This window comes from Eptesicus fuscus, chromosome 25, assembly GCF_027574615.1.
Source record: "Eptesicus fuscus isolate TK198812 chromosome 25, DD_ASM_mEF_20220401, whole genome shotgun sequence".
NCBI lineage: Eukaryota > Metazoa > Chordata > Mammalia > Chiroptera > Vespertilionidae > Eptesicus > Eptesicus fuscus.
The window spans coordinates 10,820,784-10,847,500 of record NC_072497.1 but is presented as its reverse complement, the minus strand read 5'-3'; the positions used below and the strand labels follow the sequence as shown (position 1 = coordinate 10,847,500).

The 26,717-nt window shown below is 45.7% G+C and overlaps 1 protein-coding gene across 2 annotated transcripts in view; it reads left to right on the top strand.

Annotated features, from left to right (window-relative positions):
- CERS3 (ceramide synthase 3) overlaps positions 1–26,717 on the top strand; it is a 62,863-nt gene that overhangs the window by 31,698 nt on the left and 4,448 nt on the right. For both annotated transcript variants that reach the window (XM_054713366.1, XM_028135751.2), the window contains 8 exons: positions 752–866; positions 5,434–5,552; positions 7,597–7,654; positions 8,804–8,854; positions 9,371–9,463; positions 11,782–11,910; positions 13,538–13,644; positions 20,765–20,918. In XM_054713366.1, coding sequence (XP_054569341.1) covers positions 752–866; positions 5,434–5,552; positions 7,597–7,654; positions 8,804–8,854; positions 9,371–9,463; positions 11,782–11,910; positions 13,538–13,644; positions 20,765–20,918 — 826 coding nt within the window. The remainder of the gene's footprint in view (positions 1–751; positions 867–5,433; positions 5,553–7,596; positions 7,655–8,803; positions 8,855–9,370; positions 9,464–11,781; positions 11,911–13,537; positions 13,645–20,764; positions 20,919–26,717) is intronic.

The following is a 26,717-nucleotide window of genomic DNA, read 5'->3' as shown; positions in this document are numbered from 1 at the left end:
CATGCCCGGGTTGCAGGCTCCATCCCCAGTAGGGGGTGTGCAGGAGGCAGCTGATCAATGATTCTCTTTGATCATTGATATTTCTCTCTCTCTCCCTCTCCCTTCCTCTCTGAAATCAATAAAAATATATTTTAAAAAACAAAAACAAAAACAGGACTGGTAATACCAAGTGTTGGCAGGAATAGGGAGTAACTGGAACTCTGGCATGTTATTGGATGGGATGCAAAATGGTCCAACCACTTTGGCAGACAATGTGCCAGTTTCTCATAAAGTTGAATAACATACTTGATGCCCCACCCAGCAATCCCATTCCTAGACCTTTACCCCAGAGCATGACATTTTCTCAAGTTAGAACTTTAAAAAGGAACATAGTAATTTCTGTAAGATAATATCACCAAATGAAACTTTCAATCTCCAAGTATTTATTTTAATCTCTGGGAATCTTAATAAAGCTCTAAGTGGAATGGCTTATCTGAATTCCTGGATCTTGTGTATAAATATATTTGAATTTACAAAAAATGGACTATAAGGAACTGTGCTAGTATTTTATTTTTCAAGGTATTGCTTGCATAAAAGGTTTCAAAATTTGTTCTCCTTGAACTTAAGGCAGATAGCTGTCGGCCGTGGGTAGTCCAGTGACAACACGAACCAGTGACTGGGCTTTCATTTGGATCCGAAGTCACCACCTGAGTTCTCTGGTGTCATTGTGGCCTCATTATCAGACTTTGAACTGTCCTTCATTTTTTTGTAGATTTATCGCCACACCTCTAGCAAAGGCGTTCGGTATTAAAGAGGAAGTTCGGAAGATTATACCAAACACTGTCTTAGAGACTTTTTACAAACGCTCTACGAGGAAACCATCTGAGGTAAGTTCATATTCTTTTGGAGGGATTTAAACATCTTCTTTCCTAATGTTTCTGTCATCTGGAGCTTCCCTCATCTGTGCAAGAAATCGGTGCCAGTTAACTGGCGAATGATTTGGTCCATTCAGATTTTTTTCTCTATTGATAGGTTTTATAGCATTCCAAGCACAGTATAAAATGGCAAATATCTATATATATATAAAAGACTATTATGCTAAGTGTCTGTCCAGCCGGTCGCTATGACGCGCACTAACCACCAGGGGGCAGATACTCAATGCAGGAGCAGTTGTGATGCACACTGGCCATTTACAGAGAAATGGCACTGAAGACCTGGCACCCACAAAGCAACACTTGGCTTCCCCCAAGTGGGACACAGGCCCTGCCACCACCCGGAGCGACACCCCACTAAATCGCAGCCAACGTTGCTGAGACCCCATGGCGCAAAATGTGGCCCACAGCCCAGCCCAGCCCAGCAACTGTCACTGTGGGCGCCGGGTAATGACATCATGTAGCAACGCCGGGCTTCCTCTCCCTAGCAATAACTAGCCTCCTTGCAGTTTCTTCAGCCCAGGAACACGACTTGCTTTATAGCCAGGTGCAAACATTTCACACTTTAACCAAATGTCTGTGAAGCGTTTTCCCGTGCCTCATCTCATTTGATCCTCACAGAAGTCTTGGAGTAGGTAGATAGGACACTCGGTGGAATCCTATTTTCTTTTCATTAGCTCGAAAACACAGATTTAGAAAACTTAGAAACTTGACCCGACTGAAAAGAAGAAATGGTGGACCTTGAAAATGACTTCAGTTTTGTCACTGCACAGAATAGAGTCAAACACTGCTGCAGTGAAATATTTTACCCTTTGTTCTCCCTGTGTGATCTACAATAATCATCTGCTTCGTGTTGATATTACTGCTGTGTTGCTGACAATTACCTGAAAGAGAAGTTGGAGTGCTTCACTGGGCTGGGAAAAGTTTAGCTAAATCAGAAAGCAGGTCTAATTAAGCACGTTTATCTATGTATATAAAGCTCTCGCTGGCGCCAATCGCATGCGTGGGTTTCAATCTGTCATTGTCGATCATGAATTTGGTTGACACTTGTATTATAGAGAAAGGGCGAATAACGATATTAAAATATTTCTTATAATTAATTTCCTTTCAGTGTGCACGAATTCGTGCACCAGGCCACTAGTTATAATATAAAATAACAAATGTGAATAGGTGGACTATTGTGTACAACTCTAATCTTGAACACTAACAATTAATGCTATAACTTGAGTATAAAGATCAAAATTTCATTTTTAATGGTAGGATATAAACAATATGTACTGCTTAAAAAAAGATCACTTTGAAGGTAAAGTAGACCATAGCTGACAATTGTGATGATGTGGCACCATCAATATTCATTCCTTATGAACCGGTCCATTGTGGTGGCTTTTGTGTGAAGGACATTTTATTTGATCCAAGGCCTCAACACACACAGAATCTGTTGTGCCCCTGCCTGCTCCCTAGAGGTAGAATTTTTAAGAGTCACAATTCTCTTCACGATGCAGGATGTCCTTCTCAAAATGTAGTGTACTACATGTCTATGTACCATAGAAGAAGTTTTTAATCTAATAGTTTAAAAGAAATAGTGTCCAGGCAGGTCTAGATTCTTATATATATGGAAACAGCATTGATGAGAGAGAATCATTGATCGGCTGCCTCCTGCACCCCCCCCCCCCCCCAATTGTTCTGAGCTGAAAGGGTTTTAGGGATTAGGTAATCTTTTCCTTCATGATCCAGGCGAGGAAGCTAAGGCCTCTTAGGAAGAAAGGGGGTGTCCGGGGTCATGCAGCTGAGTGACCTTGGCTAAATCTGTAGCGGGAACCTGGCCCCCGCCCCCTCTCCAGCACTGTTCCTGTTATGCACACGTGTCTTCTTTACCTGGGAATAGAAGATTGAAAATGTGTTTCAGCGGCTGGAACACCTGGAGTAATTGTCCTAACTCAGTTCACACACAGCGTGGACATTTGCATCACCCTCAAACCAAGAAGAAAGATGAAGGAAAATAATGAAGATCTCTAACTTACATTGCTTGTAGATTATGAAATTGAGGCAATATTTGCAAAGCAGATCAAGATTAACAAGTTGTCAAAAAATTTCCCATACATTAAAAGTACTGGCACTTGGGAAGACAGAATATAATAGAGGAAGGCAAAGTACATGACTTCCTAGTGATTTCAGATGTGGAAACAAAATAATCTCATAATACCTCCCATAGTAACTTGGCCGGTGTCATACCAATAGCGTTTTGTCTGTATTTTGTCTTACACATAGCCATAAATTTGGCTGAGGTAAGACAAGTTGCTGGGAGGTATTATTAAAAAAAAAATTGTGCTGCTTCGAGATCTGGGTATTACCTCTAACGACGTATTCCAAAGCTGTAACGGCAGAAACTGCAGCGGTGACACATGTGGGCAGCACATGACTCCCTGACAGAGTTGAGTGCGTGGCGCTGAGGATGCTCCTCCAGCTGTTCTATGCGGCCTCGATAGAAACAGAAGTACTCAGTGTGCACAGCGCCGACTCCGGGCTGGTTAGCACAGGAGGGTATATAACATGGTATTGATGAGGCCCAAACACTGTGCACATCCGCTTCCCAGGAGGGTTCTGAGCTATGACTTCGCACCATTCTTTTGGGCCTGTGTATGTGCAGCTGCGAGGCCATTATTTATACATATGTTTACGTCTCTCTATATATATCTCAATAATAACTTCAAGATGTATTGGGAGTGAGCCCTGGTAACAGCCCAAGGGCCCTGGCCAACAGATCAATTATTCTGCTATTGATACAATGGAGTAACGGCAGCACTTAGGGTTTAGCCCCTTCCCCGGGCGAAGCCGCAGCGAGAGCTGATGCAGAGAAAACAGTGTGTCGCTCCGGAGGAGCTCTGACGAGCACGTGGCCCCGGGAGACGGACAGAAAGCCACTCGCTGAGGTTCATGAAGGCGTTGCAGTTTGCTCGCCTGTCTCAGCCTTAGATTCAGACTTTTCAGAGCAAAGCACTATCTCGTTCCATTGATGTCACAGGCGAGCGTGTGAGAGCCAACGAGGTTGGGCCATCCTCTGCTCTCGCGGAGGGTTGGCTTGTAGGGCGAGGAGCCGGGTCTCCTCACCCTCATGCAGGCCTCTCCTCCGGCCACGCTGCTGCTCCCTGAGGCTCCCCTGGTGTCGGAGCTAAATACACAGGCTGTGAGGACAGACTGCGGTCCAGACTTCGGCTCGGCTGCAGGCGGAGTGGAGCTGGGCAGATGAGCCACTCCGTGCCTCAGTTTCCCCCTCTGTGAATTGAACGTGATAACATTGCTGATCTCACAGGGCTCTCCTGAGGATTGAATTAAGTTATTTTTAATGTTTTTTTTTTTTAAATTGATTTTAGAGAGAGAGGAAGGGAGAGGGAGTGAGAGATAGAAACAGCGATGATGACAGAGAGTCACTGATCAGCTGCCTCCTGCACGCCCCTTACTGGGGATCGAGCCCACAACCCGGGCATGTGCCCTGACAGGGAATCGAACCGCCATCTTTTGGTTCCTGGGTTGATGCTTAACCACTGAGCCGCACCAGCTGGGTAGTATTTCTTGTACTCACATTGGAAAATGAAAGATCAAGAAAGCTAGTGCTTAAAAAAAAAAAAAAAGACAGAGCTTATTTCACTGTGGAAGTGGAGAGTAGTGTGGGTTTACCACACAGCCTGTGTGGAGCGAATGCAGGTCTGAAACAGACCCGTCCGCTCAGTCATTCCTGTTTCCTGCCTGGCCTGTGAGAGCTTCAGGCCTGTGACCTTGGAGCTAATCCATTATCCATACCGTTTCCAATTTTCAGTCATAGCCTACAGCTTCTGCTGCCCAGAAGAGAAGCAGTCAGCATTTTTATATTCTGCAAGCATTACTTTGATGATCGGAATTCTTTCAGATCAGTTTGAATTAGGCTCTCCATCTGATTCAGTGTGAGAGTGACAGCCAGCACCTGTGTGAGCTGCTCCTGTGTTGTCTTCTGGAGCTATTGGACCATGTAAAGTAACAGAATATGCACCAGCCCAAGTTCTAGTCCTCACTTGGCTACTGGCTTTCCATCTTGTGCATTTACTTAAACTCTCAATGTTCCAGTTTTCTCACCGGAAAAACGAAGAGATTGGGTTTGATCGGCATGTTAAGCTACTCCTCTGCCTGGTCCCTAGGACGCCCGACGTAACATTGAGCTGAATGAGCTCGCTCGCTATGCAGCCTGAACATATGTGTTGCTACTAACTTATGGAGAATTGATCTCTCTTTGGAACTTAAGAGTTCTGGGATACTAACATTCTCTATGGTTTTGGGGGGCATGGTGTGTGTGTGTGTGTGTGTGTGTGTGTGTGTGTGTGTGTGTGTGATCCATAAACAAAAGAGGTAAATTCTCTGGCTCCAGTTGGAATGCTGAGTCCCTCTCCTCTCCAGTGCACCAGCTCTCGTAATCCAATCACACTATTTCTTGACTGCCTGCCAGTCTGACTCTGCTCTTCATCACTCATTCACCCGTTTCATCCCTTTTCAGGACGATGTTTATGGCCTGGCAAAGAAGTGTAACCTGACTGAGCGCCAGGTTGAAAGATGGTTTCGGAGTCGGCGGAATCAGGACAGGCCTTGCAGGATGAAGAAATTCCAGGAGGCTTGGTAAGGACAGTCCAGCTTTTGAAGTGCTACAGTTTTTTTAAAAATATATTTTTTTATTGATTTCAAAGAGGAAGGGAAAAAGAGAGAGAAACATCAATGATGAGAGAGAATCATTGATCGGCTGCCTCCTGCACGTCCCCTACTAGGGATCAAGCCCGCAACCCGGGCATGTGCCCTGACTGGGAATCAAACCGCGACTTCCTGGTTCATAGGTCAATGCTCAACCACTGAACTGTGCTGACCAGGCGAACCCTACTTTTTTTCTCTATCAAAACAATCCTGGAAGACAAGCTGTCATTCAGCTTATGTGACCATGTTCAGGAGACACTCCTGGGCTCAGAGTCCAGACCTGTACTCCAGCCTTTTGGTGCTCGGCTGTGTGAACTGGGAAAACCCCGGTGTCCCGTTTCCACAGTGGGAATATGCCCACAGTCCCCTTTTCTTAATGTGTGTGGGCGTGTTGATGAAAGCTCTGTTCCTTACATTATACAAATGTCATTCTTAATATTCCGTTGTTGCTTCAGCAATCATTAACTAAAACAGCAGTAATTAAAAGAATTTACTTGGCAAAGCTATTAACATACACAAATGTAGAAGGACTGGTGTAATGAATGGGGTATGCTATGTCTCCATCACCAACTCTAGTAACTCTCAACCCAGGCCACCCTGTGTCACCTCTGCTCTGCCCACTCCTCCACACCACAGATATTTCTGTGGGTCGATCTTTTCACTTTTCCTGAGATATACTGACATACAGCACTATATACAGTTAAGCACACAGTATAATGACTTGGCTTACATACACTGAGTGGCCAGATTATTATGATCTCTGAATGCATAGTAATCTGGCCACTCAGTGTATATATATGTATATATATTAGAGGCCCGGTGCATGAATTTGTGCATGGGTGGGGTCCAGCCAGCCTGTTCAGGGGGAGGGGACATGGGCGGTTGGCCAGCCTGCCTGCTGGTCAAACTCCTGGTCGAGGGGACAATTTGCATATTAGGCATTCGGAGATCATCATCATCTGGCCACTCAGTGTATATTGTGAAATGACGGCCGCAGGTTTAGGTTATATCCTTCATTTCATAGAAAAAGGAAAAAGAAAAGAAAAGAAAGTATTTTCCTTGTAAGGAGAATTTTTAGGATCTACTCTCAGAAACTTTTAAATATACCATACAGCAGTGTTAAATATGGTCACCATATTATATATCACATTCCTAGTGCTTATTGATCGTATAACTACAAGTTTGTACGTTTTGACTGCTTTCATCCAATTATGACTGAAGATCACTTCTGGAGTAAATATCAGACATTGTATAATTTCATTAGTAGGTATTTTAATATACATCTCTAAAAGATACATACCACAGTAATTTTAAACATAATTGCAATACCAGGATCATACCTTAAACAATTTATTTCATAACAGCAAATATGCATTGTGTTCATTTTTTCCTTACCTGTCTCAAATCTTCTTGACAGTGTAGTTTATTTGAATCAGGGTCTAAATAAGACCCATGCATTACAGTTGGGTTGTGTCTTTTAAGTCTCTTAATTTATAGGTCTTTCTCCATCCATGACAAAAAGATACTCTTTCAAAATATGCTTTTCCAAGGCAAGACTAAAAAGTCAGGCCACATAGAAACCTCGTCACTGGGAACTAAATGGGGATAAAAGAAATGATTTGATAATACATCAAACCAGCATTTATTGTGTGTTAGGAAGTACGCTAAGCAAATAATAATAATAATAATAACTGCCACTTATTGTTGCTTGCTTCCTGCTAGACACTATGATCTGTATTTTTCATAAATTATTTTCAATTGTTTTTACATTTTGAGGCAAGTTTTGTTTCCATTTTACAAGTGAAGAAGGTAGGCTCCCTGCGGTTAAAACTGACCTAAAGTTGCGGCCGTCTAAGTGGCAGTCTCGCGATAACTTGATGGACCTGACTGCAGAATGCTCGGGCTTTCTGCCGCACCAGATGTGTTTCCCCTCCAGTGTCCGCCTCCCTTACCAGACTCTCCTTTCTTTTGGCAGCTGGCGATTTGCATTTTACTTAGTGATCACTGTGGCTGGGATTGCATTTCTTTATGATGTAAGTTGTCTTTGTGATATTTTTGATTGGAGCTTGTCTTTAATCTTTAAAATCCCTGCCCTTGATTCCATGAGGATCTAGTGCTTTCCACGAGATAGCAGCTCGTAGCCCTCTCACCCTCCGAGGCCTGGGGAGTGGCCTTTCCTAGGCTGTCTTCCAGCGCCTCCGTTAAACTGTGCATCTGCAAAGTTCATCCTTAACCCAGTCTCTCCGTTTCCCCTTAGGCAACTCATGCACCCACTAAGCTGGACTCCTGACAGTCCCAGAACATGCCTGGTACCTCCCCACTTGGGGATTTTAGCACATTTTCCCCCGCCGCCAGGAATGTCCTGCCCCTCCCATCTCTCTACCTGTCCAATTCCAACCAGCCTCATAGCAAATGCCACTTGTCCCATGAAGACTTTCCTTACTCATCCATCAAAAACTAAATTTCTCCTTACCATCTACACGAATAAAAGAGAAAGATGCAAATTGACCATACCTTCGCAATGCCCACCAGCCAATCAGGAGTGAGTATGCAAATTAACCCAACAAAGATTGCGGGTTAATTTACATACACAGGCGCCGAGTGGCCGGGGGCGTTCCACACCGCCCCAGCCACTCTGGGCCTCTGGGCAGCATGGGAAGGCGGAAAGGCGGCTCCAGGCCGGAGCAAAGGGGGTGCTGGCAGCCAGGGGAAGGAAGGCCCATTCTTGCATGAATCTTCGTGCATCGGGCCTCTAGTTATGTAAATAATTACTAAATGATTGCCTTACTAAGTGATTATAAACTTAATAGTACATTGTTCATAGAAAATAAAAGACAGCCAGCTTTTAGAGACTGCTCTCAATTTCTCTTAAGATTCTTTATTGCTCCAGATTATCTGATTGCTACAGAAGCAGTCATAGATTTGGTTCGGAAATCAGTTTGTTAGAAGAGGCATTCATTTGAAATTATTTGCTCTGTGAGACAGGACGGGTTTTGGCCCCACATCCACTAGTCCAGGGTGTTGTATAGCGACGTGTGTGGATACCTCCGGAGGGAGAGACGTGCAGCGGGATGCACAAATGCATCTTTCTGCACGTGCCTGCCCCTGTCAGTGCCATCAGGAGGAGCTTGTGTTTTCTGCTGAAGCCAGCCTTTGATTCTGACAAACTTTTTTCCCCCCAGAAACCTTGGGTATATGACCTCGGGGAGGTGTGGAATGGCTATCCCAGACAGGTAAGGACCTCTGATTTAGCCCCCACTGCTTCAGCCCTCAGACCCCCAATACTGTTCCCCCACGATAGGTCTGCACCACTGTCCTGCTCTGTCTACGTCTCTGCAGGCCTTTTTCTCCTTCTCTGTTGGAACGGACTCATCCTCACTTACCCATCACGTTTCTCATTCTATTAGTCTGTGTACAGTCTGTCTATCATTCTGTGTTTGAGTTTAGATTTACCATCTTGCTATTTTATCTTCTATTTGTACCACCTTCTGCATTTCCCCTTTTTTTGTTGTTTTCTCTTCCTACATTTTTATGGGACAGTCAAGTTTTAAAAAATTATTATTCCACTTCTTCCCTTACTTAGCTTTTCAGTTATGCATACTTTATTATTTTAGTAATTATCCTAGAGATTACCATATACATCCTTGAATTATTAGAATTAATACAGATTCGGGTTCCTGGGGAATGTTATATCAATAGGTATAAAATGAGTTACATGGCATTAAAGTGAATACTCTCATTTTTCTCAGCCCTTGCTGCCATCCCAGTACTGGTACTACATCCTGGAAATGAGTTTTTATTGTTCTCTCTTATTTAGCCTGGGCTCTGATGTGAAGAGGAAGGTAAGTGTCTCACTTACAAAGTTACTTTATTCATTATTTTTCCAAAGTTTTATCCCCTGCCCCAAATCTTAATCTTTAAATTGTATTTTATATGTGTTAAGTTCTAGTTCATAGTTTTGTGGGGTTTTTTTTTTTATAGCACAGAATAGTGCAAATTATATTCATACTTTGGTGCCTAGGTAAGTATTTGTAGTGGAACATTATATAAACACTGGAGGCCCGGTGCATGAAATTCATGCACTCGGGAGGAGGTTCCTGTGCCCTCTTGCAGTCCCGGAGCCCTCAGGGGATGTCCGAATGATGGATATCCTTAGCACTGGTGGTCAGTGCGCGTCATAGCAACCAGTCGTTCCACTGTTCGGTTGATTTGCATATTAGCCTTTTATTATATAGGATTAACACTGAAGCTAATCGAGTCATTTTCTCAAGAAATAGAATTGAAAAAAATCATTTTAGGTATATATATATACACACACACACACATACATATACATACACTCAGGTAGGTTGATCCTGTAATGATTCTGTCTTTTTTGATTTCTTGAGGCAATAAAACCTTTGATTTTCTTTTAGTAGTTGATTTTTCTTTATCATGTACAAGGTACATTGAGTCTTTTAAAAAAATTAAGTGTAGATATATGTCATATGTTTATAAACACATATCTTTGGAGACATAAAACGGTTAGAAGTTGGGTAAAGCACAGACTCTGGGGTCAGATTGCTTGGGTTTGAATCCCTCGCTTGACCCTCACTAACATCTTGAGCTAGATGGTTAAACTCCCCAACCTTGATCTCCTTGTCTATAGCATGGAGTGGAACAGAGTTCCTATCTGCTCTGGTTGCTGTGGGGATTAAGCAAGTTAAACCACATGAAGCACTTCCTGGCATACAGTAAGTGCTCAATAAATTAGGTTATTATTATCATCATCTTTAGTCTCTTACTTTGGCCACAAGGAAACTGAAATCTTTTAAGTTTTTTTTAAAAGCACTTTTTTGAAATATTCACATACCATACAATTCACCCATCTAAAGCACATAATTCAGTGGTTTTGAGTCTAGTCACAGAGTTCTGCCCTCGTCACCACAGTCAAATCTGAGAACATTTTCATCACCTCAGAAATAAATGACTCTAGCGGTCAGTTCCCATTTCTTTTAACTCCCATGGCCCCGGGCAACCACTCGTCTGCTTCTTGTCTCTATGGATTTGTCTCTTCTGGACATTTCCTATAAATGGAGTCACACAATATGTGTTCTTTTTGTATCTGGCTTCTTTTACTTAGCATAGTCTTTGCAAAGTTTATTCATGTTGTAGCACGTGTCAGTATTTCATTTCTTTTTTTTTAAATAGTCCTTGTATGGATATGCTGCACTTTGTTCATCCACTTATCAGTTGATGGCTATTTGGGTTGTTTCCACCTTTTTGGCTATTATGAACAAAGCTGCCATGAACATTCAGATACAAAATTTTGCACGGACATATGTTTTTTTCTCTCGGGTACATACCTCAGAGTGGAATTGCTGGGCTCTATGGTAATTCTATGGTTAACCTTTTAGGGAAATGCCCAGCTACTCAACCAAGCAGCCATCACTAACAGCAATTTGCAAGGGTTGCAATTTCTCCACATTCTTGCCAACACTTATTGTTTATCTTTTTTGTTATAGCGACCCTGGTGGGTGTGAGGTAGTATCTCCTGTGGCCTTAATTTGCATTTTCCTGATGGTTAATGAGGTTGAGCATATTTTCATGGACTTATTTTCCATTGGTACATCATCGCTGCAGAAAACCTTTGTGTTTTTATGCTCAATTGTGGTACCTTTTTTAGCCTGGATTTGCTACTGTAGGTTATTCCACTTTTATTTGTTATCTCTTTCAGATGCAACACCTTTTATTTCACTGGTTGTGTAGTGTTTCTTATATGTCTGTTTTCCTTTTTGGAATTAGACGTGGAATAAACAATACATGTAAATGTACACAGGATATGGTGTGTGTGTGTGTGGGGGTGTGTGTGTACAAATACCCAGTGTGGGGTTGTGGGAGAAACAGCAAATGCCAGGACTTAGATGACAGATGACAGGGGATCTCTCAAAGTTAAGTGACTTTATCAGTGAGGGCAATTCTTGTCCTATCTCCCTCACAAGGATTATATTTAGAATTAAAGTGAAAGCATTTTATAAATTTTAAAACATGCAAATGTTATTAGTTTTTAAATCCTCCTCCTCCTCCTCCTCCTTTTCCTCCTCCTCATCATTATTAGTTCTTCCAGTGTTGGGAACTAATTGCACTTTCTTAATGGTTTCCACTTCCCCTCCTCCTGTAGGATTTTCTCGCTCATGTCATCCACCACCTGGCTGCTCTCAGCTTGATGAGCTTCTCCTGGTGCGCTAACTACATTCGCAGTGGGACCCTGGTGATGATTGTGCACGACGTGGCCGACATTTGGCTGGAGGTAAACACTTGCCATTAAAACACTGGTAACAACAGGACGTCCTGGGCTGCAGTGCCCCTCACAGCAAGAAGCGTGTGTGAGGGTCCAGCAGGGCCGTGAGTCCTGAAAACAGCCACAGCCCACAGATGTCTCTGGGTCCCCACATCCTTCAAGCTCAAAGAAACAAAACTTATATTTTTATTTTTTAAATATATTTTTGTTGATTTCAGAGAGGAAGGGAGAGGAGAGAGAGAGAGAGAAACATCAACGATGAGAGAGAATCAAGGATCGGCTGCCTCCTGCACGCCCCCCACTGGGGATCGAGCCCACAACCCGGGCATGTGCCCTGACTGGGAATCAAACCTGTGACCTCCTGGTTCGTAGGTTGACGCTCAGCCACTGAGCCACGCCGGCCAGACTGTTGTAGGATCTTGTTCTTCTAGGTCTGGGTTCAGCAAACTTTTTGGTAAAGGCCAGATAGTAAATCTAGCGTTGTGCACCACATAGAATCTCTTTTCACATATTCTTTTTTCTTTTTGTTTTTCTGTTCTTCTATTCCTTTAAAAATGTGAAAACCATGCTTAACTCAAGAGCTGACCAGCTTTAGCCTGTAGACTGGCCTGGAATTCGCCAAACCCTGTTCCAGACGTAACCAGAAGCCATTTCAAAGCAACTGGCTACTATTAAAATCTGAGCTGCGTAGAGCACTTTGTTTCTTGTATGTGATCACAGTTAGCCATGTAAATCCCAGTCTGAAGGTCAAGGTGATTACATTCCCTTCGGGCAGCGGTGGGCTTGGCCAAAGGCTTGTGCCTGGGTTTCTTCTCCACGTGCTGCCCCTGAATGTGGCCGCCTCGGCTATAATCGCCCCGCTCTCCGATCCTGTCTCAGTGACCACCCGACAGTGTGACTACATTGGCCGGGACCTAAGGATTGTATGCTACTCTGTTGCTTCTAAACCCTCCAGTTCAGCGGGCTTTGCTGTGTGTCCACTAGCAAAAGTTGTGTCATTAGACATTGGAGGTGAACATAAGCCCGAGGTTGTTCCTGCCAGCCCCCCCCCCCCCCCGCCCCCACCCTGTCATTGACACCAGACTCCTTAGGCAACCAGGCTTTCTGTCCTTAGCTGGAACCGGAGCAGCCCTACCTGACCCTTAGGGCATGTGGTCAAGTGGAGCTCATTGCTGTTAGAAGATGTTCTGAGGACCTTCGGTAAAAAACACAGCAGGATTAGCCATAGCTGGTTTGGCTCAGTGGTTAACAGACTGGAAGGTCGCAGGTTCAATTCCAGTCAAGGGCACATACCTCGGTTGTAGGCTCGATCCCCAGCCCTGGTTGGGGCGTGTGTGGGAAGCATCCAATCAGTGTGTCTCGCTCACATCGATGTTTCTTTCTCTCTCTCTCTGTCTCTCCTCCGCCCTTCCACTCTCTCTAAAAAAAAATCAATAGAAAAAATATCCTCGGGTGAGGATTAACAAAAAAACCCACCATAATACCGCAAATCTTGTTTCATCTGTTTCCCCACTCAACCCCCCCCCCCCCCGATTGTTTGGAAGCAAATCCCAGACACTATATCATTTATAAATGTTTAATTTTAGAAACGTGTACTAATATTTTATCTGAACACCATTCTTTTCTTTGTTTTCAGTCTGCGAAGATGTTTTCTTACGCTGGATGGAAGCAAACTTGCAATACCCTGTTCTTCATCTTTTCCGCCATATTTTTCATCAGCCGCCTCATTATCTTCCCCTTCTGGTGAGTAGACGGTGCCCTGCGGTCAGTCCCCGCGCCCAGGTGGCCTGGCACGTTGGTCAAGTCGGAGCATTGTCCTTTCTTTCCTTGATCTCCAGTTCTTTGTGCCAAGTTCAGTGGGAGAAAGAACATGAAGGGGCCCTTTTCACATATAATCAAAGCAATGCCGCATGGCTGGTGTGGCTCAGTGGTTGAGCTTTGATCTATGAACCAGGAGGTCACGGTTCGATTCCCAATCACCAGTGTGGGGTGTGCAGGAGGCAGCTGATCCATGATTCTCTCTCATCATAGATGTTTCTATCTCTCTCCCTCTCTGAAATTACAAAAAAAATAAATAAAATTAAAAATATATATATATCTCACACAAAAGACTTAACACCTGCCACTGTGGAAGAGACTGGTGACAAGGGAGATAGAAACTGCGACCCAGCGCGGAGGCTGCCCCTCCTCCTCTCTGTCCTGTCCATGAAGGTGGATCTTCCCTGTGATGAACAGCTTTTCCAGTTATTCCAGTGAATGTCCTTGGCCAGCTCTTTAAAGGAGAGGCATGTTCTGTGTCAAAATTATAGTGATTATAACCACCATTAATTGCAGGCCAGCCCCTGGGTTAGGCCCTCTGTCTGTCTTGGCACTAGTCTGCACAGCAAACCCGACGGCTGTTATGGCTCCCGGCTCACGGGTGAGGAAAGTGATACTCTTTTCACTCTCCACCATCACTGGTCCCACCGTGCTTTGCGTGTCCTTTCGATGCTGATTGGCTATTGACCCCAGGGCTGGCAGTGGAGAACCTGCGTCTTCCCCGACAGCCGTTCCTTTGGCAAAAAGCTTCATTCTCCATGTGTGGGTTGGCAGAAACCAGGAGAAAAGTGGAAGGCAGCCTCTGATGGTTTGGAAGGAACGTTATCACCAAGCAGAGTTTGGGGCTAGCCTAGGAGTCTCAGATCCTCTCAGCAGAAAACTTAGTGCTACTGAAGTTCCTGAGTTCCAGGGGCAAGAGCCAGAGACCAGGGTAAGGCCAGATTCCTGGTGGATGGACTGCACCCTTGACTAGCATCCAGGGAAGTCTGGGCAGAGAGGACAGGGCGCTGCCCTCCCTAGGGGAGCAGCTGCATTCTTTTTATTTTTCCTTTTTAATTGATTTCAGAGAGGGGAGAGAGAGACAGAGAGAAACATCAATGATGAGAGAGAATCATTGATCGGCTGCCTCCTGCACGCCCCTTACTGGGGATCAAACCCACAACCCGGGCATGTGCCCTGACCAGGAATCAAACTGCGACCTCCTGGTTCATAGGTTGATGCTCTACCACTGAGCCACGCCAGCTGGGCACATCTGCATTCTTTAAACCAGGACTGCATGTCTTGATTAGACATTTTCTGGCCAGGAGAGGCAGAGTGCAGCGGTTAAGTTCATGGATGCAAGTCAGTCCTGAGTTCAAACCCTGGCTCTATACTCACTGCCTGTGTGATCGTGACTAGGTTAGGTCATTTATCTGCACCTCAGTGTTGTCATCTGTGAAATGGAAATAAGGGTCGTCATGAGGCTTAGCTGAAGTAATACATATAAAATAGTTTTGAGCAGTGTCTGACAGTATCAGTAAATGCCAGCTGTTATTACTAAAATGATTAATGGGTCTTGTAGACTTTGGAGTTTAATCTGGAATCAAATCTGAGATCCAGGCTTGTTCTACTCTTCTTGGTTGATGAATCACATTACTGTCACTTTGCTTTGGCTGAGCAAGTGTGCTTGTGAAATCAGAAGATTGCACGATAGTCATTAACGATGGGATGAATATTGTTGCAGATAACAGTTGAGTTGTGGCTTTTCAGTGTGAGTTGCATGGTACTCCATGTCCAGGGTTTGCCCATCACTGAGTCCTGTTATGGTCCATGTGTCCCTGTACCCACATAACAAACCTGCTGAACATGTAGTGGCTTACGACAGCGGTGAGCAAACTTCTGTGAAGGGCCATGAATAACGATTTTAAGCCTCTGAGGGCCACATATGGTCTCTGTTGCATACTTTTCTTTGTATTGTTTTGTTTCTTTTAAAATGTGCCAAACCCAGCTTAGCTCACAGGCTGTAGAAAATGGGTCGCAGGCCAGATTTTGCCCACAGTTCATAGTTTGCAGGCCTCACTCTTAAAAGTACAACGTTTATTGATTATTATTATCGCTATGGTTCTGGGAATTGACTAGCCTCAGCTACGTGGTTTGCATTCATGTGGTTACAGGCAGATGGTGGCTGGGAAGTCAGCTGAGGTTTTCTTGAAGGCTCCCTTACCCACATACAAGCCGTGGTTGGTGCTGATGGTTGGTTAGGGCTACAGCTGGGCCGTCAGATGGAGCAGCTACACATGGCCCCTCCATTGGCCTGACCTCCTCATAGCTCAAGAGAGATTGAGGCAGTCCAGCCGGCGTGGCTCAATGGTTGAGCGTCAACCCATGAACCAAGGAGGTCACGGTTCGATTCCTGGTCAGGCACATGCCCGGATTGCAGGCTCCATCCCCAGTAGGGGGCGTGCAGGAGGCAGCCGATCCATGATTCTCTCTCATCGTTGAAGTTTCTATCTCTCTCCCTTTCTCCCTTCCTCTCTGAAATCAATAAAAACATATTTTTAAAAATAAAGAGAGTGAGGCAGATGCTGTCTCTCTTTTATAACCTCGCTTCAGAAGTCACACCAAGTCACTTCCAGCCTCGCTTTCTGCAGTGGGTCCAGATCAGGGAGTCCAGCTCATATGAAATGGAAGGAAAATTAGGCTCCATTTCTTGATGGGAGCAGTTTCAAAGAATTTGTGGATGTATTTCAAAAGCAAGCCCCAGAGAACACGTCAGTCGGGGAGTTCTTTGAGGGCCTTTAGTATTGTGCTGCGGTTGGCTTTTGATTTAGCAACGGAGGACGCTCTCCTCACACTTTCCCATGATGTCTCAGAATCAACACGCAAGCTGCTTCTTGCCCAGGAAACAGCTGGTCACAGCGCTGGGGTTGCGTGACTGTGGAGGTGGCGTGTGGCTTTCCCACACATCCTTGACTTTAAAAATCCCACGTCTGAGAACTCATTCCCATGCCTGCATTTCTGGATTTCAAGGAGAATTAGTCATGCATTTGGCATGGTCTTGACCTTGACACTTCAGTGAGGTCAGAGAGCAGCCCATAGCACCGTTTTCTGTCTTCAGGGAGTTAGAGATTGCAAGTGAACCAGCCTTAACAGACTTGACTGGGAACATCTCTTTCGCTGGTAAAAATTTTCCTGTGCTGATGTTGACTGATGTGCATTGTCTGGGAGGTGGAAGGAAGCCTATCGGAAGTTTGGGAGGTGGGTTTCCAAGGCTTTCGGAAAGACTCCATTGCAGTGCCTTGCGCTCTAGCTTAAATAGTTTCCCCCAAAATTTAAACCTGTCGCACAATCGATCACCTTGTGACGCCAAAGAGGAAAAGCGAGTCCCTGCTGTTGCCTGTTCCAACAATCTGTCCCGGCCCTGTCCCTGCGCACGCTCCTTTGCAAGGCTGTCTTAGGAGTCCAGATCGGGTTGGATTTCCCGTGGAGCGAACCACATGCAGAGGAGAGACGATTTGAGGGTTCAGACATTTTAGAGCTGCGGTGGGAGGCAGTGTGCAACCCCGCTGCTCCAGTCTTTCCAAACGCCTTTGTTGCGCTCTTGAGGGTGAGATCAAAGATTGATCAGGGAGAAAGCAGACCCGTGTGAAATCTTTCTGGAAGCTTCGCGGGAAAGGACTGGCGCTTGCACATTACACTTGTCTCCCTTTCTTTGGCTTTTCCTGGATTTCCCGTAGCTGAAAGCACATGTGCGTTCCCTGGGGAGTTTCCTTTGGCATTTGCACCCCGCTGTTCCCTCTTCCCCTCTCCTGCTCCTCACAGGGTTTCACTCAGCTGACTCTCAGTCACCGGCAGCCAGAGTGAGTGACATGGGTTTTCTAAACATTGTTACTCTCAACCTCAGGCAGGAATTCCAATTGGCATTGTCCAAATTGCTTTAATCGAATTGCCTGGTTATCCTATTTGTTTGCATGCTTATTCAGAAGTGTTTAAATTTCAGGCTTATGTTTTTTTTAAAAAAATATATATTTTTATTGATTTTAGAGAGAAAAGGAGAGGGAGAGAGACACAGAAACATCAATGATGAGAGAGAATCATGGATCTGCTGCCTCCTGCACGCCCCCTATTGGGATGGAACCTGCAATCTGGGCATGTGCCCTGAGCAGGAATAGAACTGTGACCTCCTGGTTCATGGGCTGATGCTCAACCACTGAGCCACTCCAGCTGGGCTAAAGACTATTAATACTGACCTTTAAAAAAAATTTTTTTTACAAAAACAAAATCATCTCCAACTGTGAATAATACTCAGATCCTTAGCTCCAAGGGTAGATATGCTGTGGAACTTTGTTTTTCACCACTGGTCCCCTGGTCTTCCTTCAGGTGGTCCCCTGGCCTTCATTCAGGTGGTCCCCTGGCTTCCATTCAGGTGGTCCCCTGGCCTTCCTTCAGGTGGTCCCCTGGCCTTCCTTCAGGTGGTCCCCTGGCCTTCCTTCTGGTGGTCCCCTGGCCTCCATTCAGGTGGTCCCCTGGCCTCCATTCAGGTGGTCCCCTGGGACGCTTCCCATGCAAGGGAATTCTGTGGGTGGTGAGAACATGGAAATACTTGGAATGGCGACTGGAGAGAGGACAGTTTTAAGGAAAGAAAAGACCAGACAGCACTGAAGGCACCCAGCAGGGCTCTAGCTGATGTGCTGAGTGAATGACAAGTCAGGGGCAGAGCCGGGTCTCGGCCTGGGGTCGGCTCCCAGGACCCTGCCGGGGCTCAGGGCCTGGCCTGGCCACCAGGGGAAGGAGGGGCTTGTGCAGGGGGAGAAGGCTCCGGGGAAGGCCGCTCCCCAGCTGCCGCTGCAGATGCGTATCTCGGAACCAGACTTTCCAGTCACGCCCCTTGGGGAGCAGACAGTGCGTGGCCTGCGTGTTTGTTCAGTGTCTCACGGCACAGTGTGCCCTCCGCAGTGCTCCCTCCCGACCCCACATGCCGGGCCCCCTGCTGTGTGTGCCTTTAAGAGGGCAGCACAGCCTCTTCTTCGTGTCAGAGCATCTTAGGGGATGGGGCCTCAGCCACAATTTAGCCCGACTCCTTCCTTCCTTTATTGCTTCAGAAATAATGCTAAGCTTCCCTGACAAGTTCCATTTATTCTAGAGAACTCTCACTGTGCCCTTTACCCCGATTTACTGGTTAGTGTTTGTCCCGTTTGCTTTGTCATTCCTTCTCTCTCTTCTCTCTCAACACACACACACACACACACACACACACACACACACACACACATTTTTTCTGAACCATTTGAAAATTACAAACATCATATCCTTTTAGTCTTAAATACTTCTGTATTATTTCTTAGAACAAGGACATTCATTTCTAATTTTTTAAAAATATATTTTTATCCAATTCTGTTCAGCTATTGCATAGGATGGTAGCGGTCGGCAAACTATGGCTCACAGGCCAAGTCTAGCCCACAAACTTTTGGTTAATAAAGTTTTATTGGCACACAGCCACACCCACTGATTGATGCATTTATTGCCGATAGCTGCTTTACCACTGCAGCAGGAGAGTTGAGTGGTTACAACAGAGACCAAATAGCCCAGAGGCCTGAAATACTTACTGTCTGCTCCTTTACCAAGTGCTTTCTGGCCCCTGGTATGTAGGTCATGTTCATGGACATGGCCAATTCTCTGTAACATGTTACTGAGTGATAACATGTTATTGAGTCATGGGGAAGGGGGAAGTGCCTTTATTGTTTATAGGAAAGATGTCTTAAATTAGATTCACCAAAACGTACTAGGTTACCTGTGAGTTGTGAGATTTTAGGTGATTTTTACTTAACCTCTTTATATTTTTCTGTAATTCCTAAGCTTAAAAGAATATTTGCATAAATAAAATGGATAAGTGGCTATTATCTTTGTTATACAGAGTGGGTGAATAGATGAACTGTGGTATGTCCATAAATTGGAAGACCGCTCGGTAATAAAAAGGAACATGTTACTGAGACCCGGGACAACTTGGGTGAATCTCAAAGGCACGGTGCTGGGGAGAGAGGGCAGACTCAAAGCTGACTCACAAAAGATAAACTTCAAGGGACGGAGGGCAGACGAGTGGTTGCCAATGCCAGGCATGGGGAGGGTGTGACTACACGGGCACAGCACAAGGGTAGCGGTGACGGAACTGTCAGTACCCTAATGGTGGTGGTCACACAAACCTGTGATATATTATAATTCCTAGAGCAAACCAAAAAATAGTTAATTTTACTACATGTTAATTTTAAAAAATAAACTAGATATGTATAGGATAAAATTGAGGGCTCATACACAAAAATTACAGTGCTGTTTGTTTAAAATTATGGGCAACTTTCCTGTTTTATTTTCCTACTTCCTAGGGATGTTATTTTTATAATTAGAATATAATACTGACAAGCAAACCTGTGCAAGAACTCTGCGATGTGGTAGTGTGGGAGGCCTGGGGAGGGACTCGCTGGCCCGTCATGCTGCAGTGGCACCTGGACGTGCCGTGTGTTAGGGTCGTCGAGGGCGATTCACACCATGTCCAGGAGTCTGTTTATGAAATCTGGGCAGCACGCAGTTCCCTGTAGAAAGTGGGAGGAGCAATAGAATTGTTGCTTCTTTCAGAGCCTCTTTTATCCGGAAAATTGACTTTTGTAGAATTCCCCATAAATGAGACTATGTCGTAAGGTAATAATAACCCCATATATCCACGCATGATCTTGTTTGTTCTCCAAATCTGGGAGGGGGAGTGGGGGCCGTGCATGCTCTTCTGTTTGCAAAGAGGAAACCGAGGCACCAGAGCATCGGAGCCAGGCTGGGTGGCTGTAAACATTCCACTGGCTTTAACTTCCCTCCCAGGAGGCAGACCGCGCTCTCTGTGGCTTGCCAATAATGATAAAAAAGGTAATGCTATCGTATTGTTGTCTATTGAGCATTTCCTGGACATCATTAGAGATGAAATGAATGCTGTATGCCTTGGGAGGGAAAAAGAAGCCGTTCTCTCGCTGCAAAGTCACAAGTACTCGGACTGGAACGAAGCGCTCTCCTCTGTTTGGCTTTCCAGGATCTTATACTGCACGCTGGTGATCCCGATGCTCTACCTCGAGCCCTTCTTCTCCTACATCTTCCTCAACCTGCAGCTCATGGTCCTGCAAGTCCTCCACCTGTACTGGGCTTACTTCATCCTGAAGATGCTCAAGAGATGCATGTTCACCAAGGTGGGTGCTGGCCGAGGCTCGCTGTTCTTTTACAAATACACGTTTCTATTGACTGCACTTTTTACTATTTTTAAAATGGATTTCAGAGAGGAAGGGAGAGGGAAAGAGAGACATCAACGAGAGAGAGAATCATTGATCAGCTGCCTCCTGCACACCACCCACTGCGGGTTGAGCCTGCAACCCGGGCATGTGCCCTGCCCGGGAATCTAACTGTGGGGACCTCTTGGTTCGTAGGGTGATGCTCAACTACTGAGCCACACCGGCTGGGCATTATTATTCTTAGCAAGCCGACTTCAGTGCCAGATTGAAGGTGAGGCCCAGACAGTGGAACATTCTAGTTAATTTATAGTTAACCAGAATTATTTTTTAAAGTTTTGATCATTATTAAAAAATTTTTTTCTAAATTTAGCTAGACTTTTCATTAAGTAGGTCTCAAAGGTGCTTTTAAGAAATAGCTTTTATTAGAGGACAAGTTAATTTTAAGAGATTTTAATCTAAAAATTGATTGCTGCTTTTTAAAGAAAAAATGTCCTAATGAGTCTAGATTTGCTCCAGGTTGGGACAAGCTTCATGGTGACAGTTGAACAGTATCTTAGAGCATCTGATTTGCACATAATGTTCTCCCCTGAGTTTTCTCCTACTCTCTGAAATACTGTATATCATTTTTTTCTGAAAACATCTGTTTTCCTGAACAACACAATGATAAGACAGTTCAGACAATAGAATATGGTTTTGTTTTGAGCTCGGTCTGGATGTTAACTTCAGAGCAGGGAGGAGCGGGCCTCAGCAGTGAGGAAGCGCAGCACCTGGGGGAATAGTTACCTGCTAGCGACTGTCTGCGTCCTTCAGGGTGTCGGGTGCTAAAGAGAGGCCGGCCTTGCTGTGGAAGCCGAGAGGCATGGACTCAGGGGACTAGGGAGCGCTTCATGGACTAGACGGGACTTGGCTTGGCCTTTGAGGCAAGTTAAAAAAATCAGATCACAGCTCCTCTTTGTGTGAAAATCATACATCTAAGGCTCGAAAGGCTCTTTCCAAGTTGGGCCATCCATGTCTGACACAGCATCGCATCCTCATCAGAAAGAGTGACCTGTAGGCCATGGAGATGCTGGTCATTTGTCTGATGAGCTCATTGCTCACCTCTGATTAACTCGGTTTCCTACCGGAGGGAATACCTGTGCCTCAGTGACCCTTGAGGAGCTGACAATTGCGTGGACATTGCGATAATTGACCTTCTACCATGTCTTACCTTCTCGATCTAGACAGAGGTGTGGGAAATCGGGCTACATCTCTATGACTCCCAAACCAAATTCTGAAAGCTGTGTTTTTAAAAAAATCTAAATTACTGACCTGAGCTTGTTTTCCTGAGAGTAGATTCTCCGTTAAGGTTGGAGTGCCAAGAAAACATTTCATTGACTGGTTCTAGTTTATTAATATTCTAAAGAGTTTTTCTGTTCTCTGCCAAAGCTGTTTTATCTCGAAGTGACTGATAAAGTTGAAGTGACTGAGATAAGGATACGACTGAGCAGCTAGACAGCTGCACGGCCAGGGGTTGGAGGGAAGGAAGGACACCGGACCGAACCGCCTTAGCTTTGGGTCAGGCCTTCCCGGAGCTCCTGTCCCTGGGCAGGGACTGTCTCATTACCTGGCGGGGGACAGTAACCACAGGCCGGGAGGGAGCCGGCAGAACAGAACTCGAAGCCAGGAGAGATTCTTATTTGGTTTCATCGTGATTTTCATCTGTCTCATCTCTGATGCCTTGTACCAGGCCTAAGCGAAAGCCTAGCGGGCCGGGGGCTGTGGACAGGAAGTCCTGGTTTCTCGTGCTGCGCTGTGGAAAAGCTGCTTCCAATTGCGAGTTGACAGCGGCGGTGGAGGCCCCCAGCCCCTCGCTGCGGTTCCGATGACTTCAGCTGGCGAGCATGTGTACTCCGCTCTCCACGCGGTGGCAAAACTGGCTGCGAAACCAGCTTGTTCCTCCAAAGCCCTAGGCCGCCTTTGAAAGAATGCTGTTTCAGGCAGAGTGCATTCATGGCACAGGGGGAGGGGACAGAGCGGTGGTGGGGAGGGACAGAGCCCTGAGGGGGAGGGACAGAGCCCTGAGGGGGAGGGACAGAGGTGGTAGTTGACATTCTTAGAGCAACAACGAGCAAGTCAGTTTTCAGCAATATTTCATAAATATCGAGTATATAACACTCAACTTCATTACTAAAGTGACTAATTCTTGGATATTTAATACATGGGATTGCAGAAGTTTGTAGGCATCCAAAAATTTCTTTTAAATCTCCTAACAGAGAGTGAGAATTCGTCCCTTTAAGTTTCTTCTGCCTGGTAGGCCCTTTGTAAGTACTTTGGAATATGCAAATGAATACATAATTTGGGGAAGCAAACCACGCTGTTTGGGGTGGAAAGTTAGAGAATAATTTATGAATCTTTTTACGGTCTCCATGAGTTTGCATGGTAGACTGCAAAAGACAAAAGTGGTTATACTTCTTAATAGTCATTTTTGAAATAGTCATACTTTGTTTTTCCTAAACAGTAGGGTCATTGCATGCGTACAATGAATGAGGACCTACCATTTGCTTCTGTGGTCACAAGCCTTACAAGAGCAACAGCACTGTAATCTCGGGACCCTGACATACGCCGACCGTGGGGAGCAGGCATCTTGCTGCTCGAGACCAAGACTTGGCTCTGAACCCTCGCAGGGTCCTGTCAGGTGGTGACGTGGTGATGCGCTGCCAGCCCGCACACCGCCGCGGGAAGCATGGCGAGCCCGTGTGCTCCCGTCACTCCCCTGCACACAGGAGAAGTGCTGTCGGGAGAATTAAAGGGGCACAGCCTGCTTTCGTTACCATCCCTAGAACTTGATCGTCCCTCAGCTTTTCTTTTCTTCCTGGTAAACAGCATGCTGGGTGCGGGCCAGCTCAAGCGTGTCTCTGCGACATCTTAGCCTGGTGCGCGGCCAAGACACGAGGGAGGAGCCGTAAAGGCAGGGCGGAGAAGCCAGCCCCTTGGCAGCCTGCCCCCGCCATCTGCTCTCGACAGGCAGCGCACCCCGAGTTCACAGAGTGACACTTGACACAAGCTGCACCGTTGGCGTGAGAGAAAGGAGCCCTCACAACCACGAGGAAAGCGAGGCCTGCAGCAAGGTCACAGTCATTGCATGCGCAGCCGTGCCTGGGGCCCGAGTCCCTTCACTCGTAATACGTCTCCTTTTCTAATTATTCTTTATGCAAACACTTACTCGTTTTTAAAAATTGATTTCAGAGAGGAAGGGAGAAGGAGAGAGAAACATCGATGAGAGAGAAACATCAATCGCTGCCTCCTGTACACCCCCAGCCAGGGATCGAGCCCAAACCCCGGGCATGTGCTCTGACTGGGAATCAAACCAGCGGCCTCTTGGTGCAAGGGTTGCTGCTCAACCACTGAGCCACACCAGCCACGCTCAAACACTTCTTTGTTTGAAATAACTAGAAAATTAATGTAAAATATTTGAATGAAGTGAAAAATAGTGAGTACATAAATGCACTGACTAACCAAGGTCACAAAGTAAAATGCAGTGACAAATCCTTTGACTTATTTTGGGACTTTTTAAAAGCATAAGAAAACGTTTTATAATAATTTTTTTAATCCCAAGTAACTTCCTGCTAAGCAATCAGGGTACTAGCTGAGAGCACAGGCTCCTGTACCTTCAGATCTCCGCTCTCCCACCTCCTGGCTGTGATCTAGTCCTTGCCTCAGTCTCCTCACCTGTGAAGTGGGGCTGATGGTTTTGGGACCTGCCTGCCCTGTAGGCTGAAGCCCTCGAGTCAGTGTCTGGCCCACAGGAAGCACATGGGAGCGTTAGCTGTCAGCTGCAGCAGCACTGCTGACGCCCGTTCTTTGCGCCAAATCACAGAGCGCCAGTGAATTCCACGGAGCCGGGCAGCTGGCTCCCCGTCCAGCTCTCCGCCTCTCGCCCAGGTGCCGCTGCAGCGGATGTCAGGGGTCAGGTGGAGACGGGGGATTTTTAGGGCAGAAAACAAATCCCCTTCAGGGTTTCATACCTGGGGCTGTGATGTTACAGATCGCACATACATGATACATTTGAATATAATGTGGGGTTTTGTTAATATTAAATGCCACACAATTTCCAGTTTATCCAAGTTCCTGTCATGCGCAACCACCTACGTGTCCATCACACAAGCGCTCAGTCGCAGGAAGTCCTTTCTGAACCTGATTCGTCATCTCAGGCGGGGGCCCTCCGTCCTGCTCACCCACACCCCGGCACGAGCCTGAAATGAAATTCCTGGGTCATATGACTCACCTATAGCCGTAATTTCAGAAAGCAGTATAATGCCACAACCATAATGAAAAAGAAATGAGATGAAAGACACTTCTGATAAATATGCATTTCACGTGTAACACGTGTGTGTGGCTTCACTCAGCAACATGCTGAAGTCGGTAGATGCCATCTGCTTATGTGTAGACCGACTGTGACCGGGCAGCTGTGCGCACAGCCGGCACCAGGGCTGCGCTGGGGACTCGGCGGCACTGGGAGTCTTGCCGTTGGTGGCGTGCTTTTCTGAAACTGTGAAGTTCTGAACAAAAAAAAGCAGTCTTCCTTTGATTTATGTGCATCGTTGCATTCCTGGAAAATTGAGAATATATTGAAACCAGGCAGGAATGGCTGTGCTGGAGTGTCAAGTGGAGTTAGGTTCCGGGCTCAGGTAATTGTAACCAGGGCTTCACCTGCATGCCGGCCTGGCGGCCCATCTGGACATCATGCCCACTGGGGGTGGCGGCGTGCCAGCCACTGCCCCCGAAATGTCAGGGGTGCTCCCCAACCTTCGTGACTATGGGATCCACAACTTACCCAAATTCTCGTGTGGTGCAGGGCCTCTTCCTGGAAGTGAGGGTGCTGACGCTGTGGCTCAGGGCGATGGGGCGCCCTCGAGGACCAGCTCACCTCTCGGCTCAGGCAGCTCCGCGAAGCCCGGGCCAGTGGCGGGAGGTGTGCATCTGCTTTTCTTTGTTAAGCCTCACCTGAGGAGATTATCCCATTGGTTTTTAAAAAATACATTTTTATTGATTTCCGAGAGGAAGGGAGAGGGAGAGAGAGAGAAACATCAATGGTGAGAGAGAATCATTGATCAGCTGCCTCCTGCACTACTGGGGGTCAATTTTGAGTTAAGATCAAGGTGTGGCAGAGCTGTGTTCCCGCTAGAGCAAGCATGTCAAACTCAAAGGCTAACTTGGGCCAAACAAACAAGGTTTAAGTGTATGTGGGCCGCAAAAAAACAAAAGCTTCAATTTTCATAGAAACGTAGGTTTATTTCAATAGAGACATGCTGAATACAAAGGGATGAAGTACATAATTGTTAACATAAGATAATAGAACGTTTTAATAAAAGTTAATGTTTTTTCTTGAGCATGAAGTTACCAGACACTGAATAACTGCCCAAATTAATAAGCGTAATGCAAATAAAACTATTTTTCTTGTTTTCTGAAAGCGAAGTATTTCCTGTTGCGCACACCAAACAAGTCAGTCCAAGACTAATGACGTGGCCATCGGCTGCTAAATATTCGCTGCTGGTAGTAGTGGAGAGAAATGGTGCGCCTGCGCCTAAGACGCGTAAGGGAAGTGAATGCAGCGTGGTTATAGTCATCAGTCATTAGCAAACATTGTAGCTTGTTAGTAATAATTATATGTAACTGGATATTGTAAAAATTAAGTCACAAAATTTTTATTAAAATGTTTCTTACATTCTGTTATATTGGCTGGGCCACAAAAATATTCATTGTGGGCTGCATGAGGCCCGA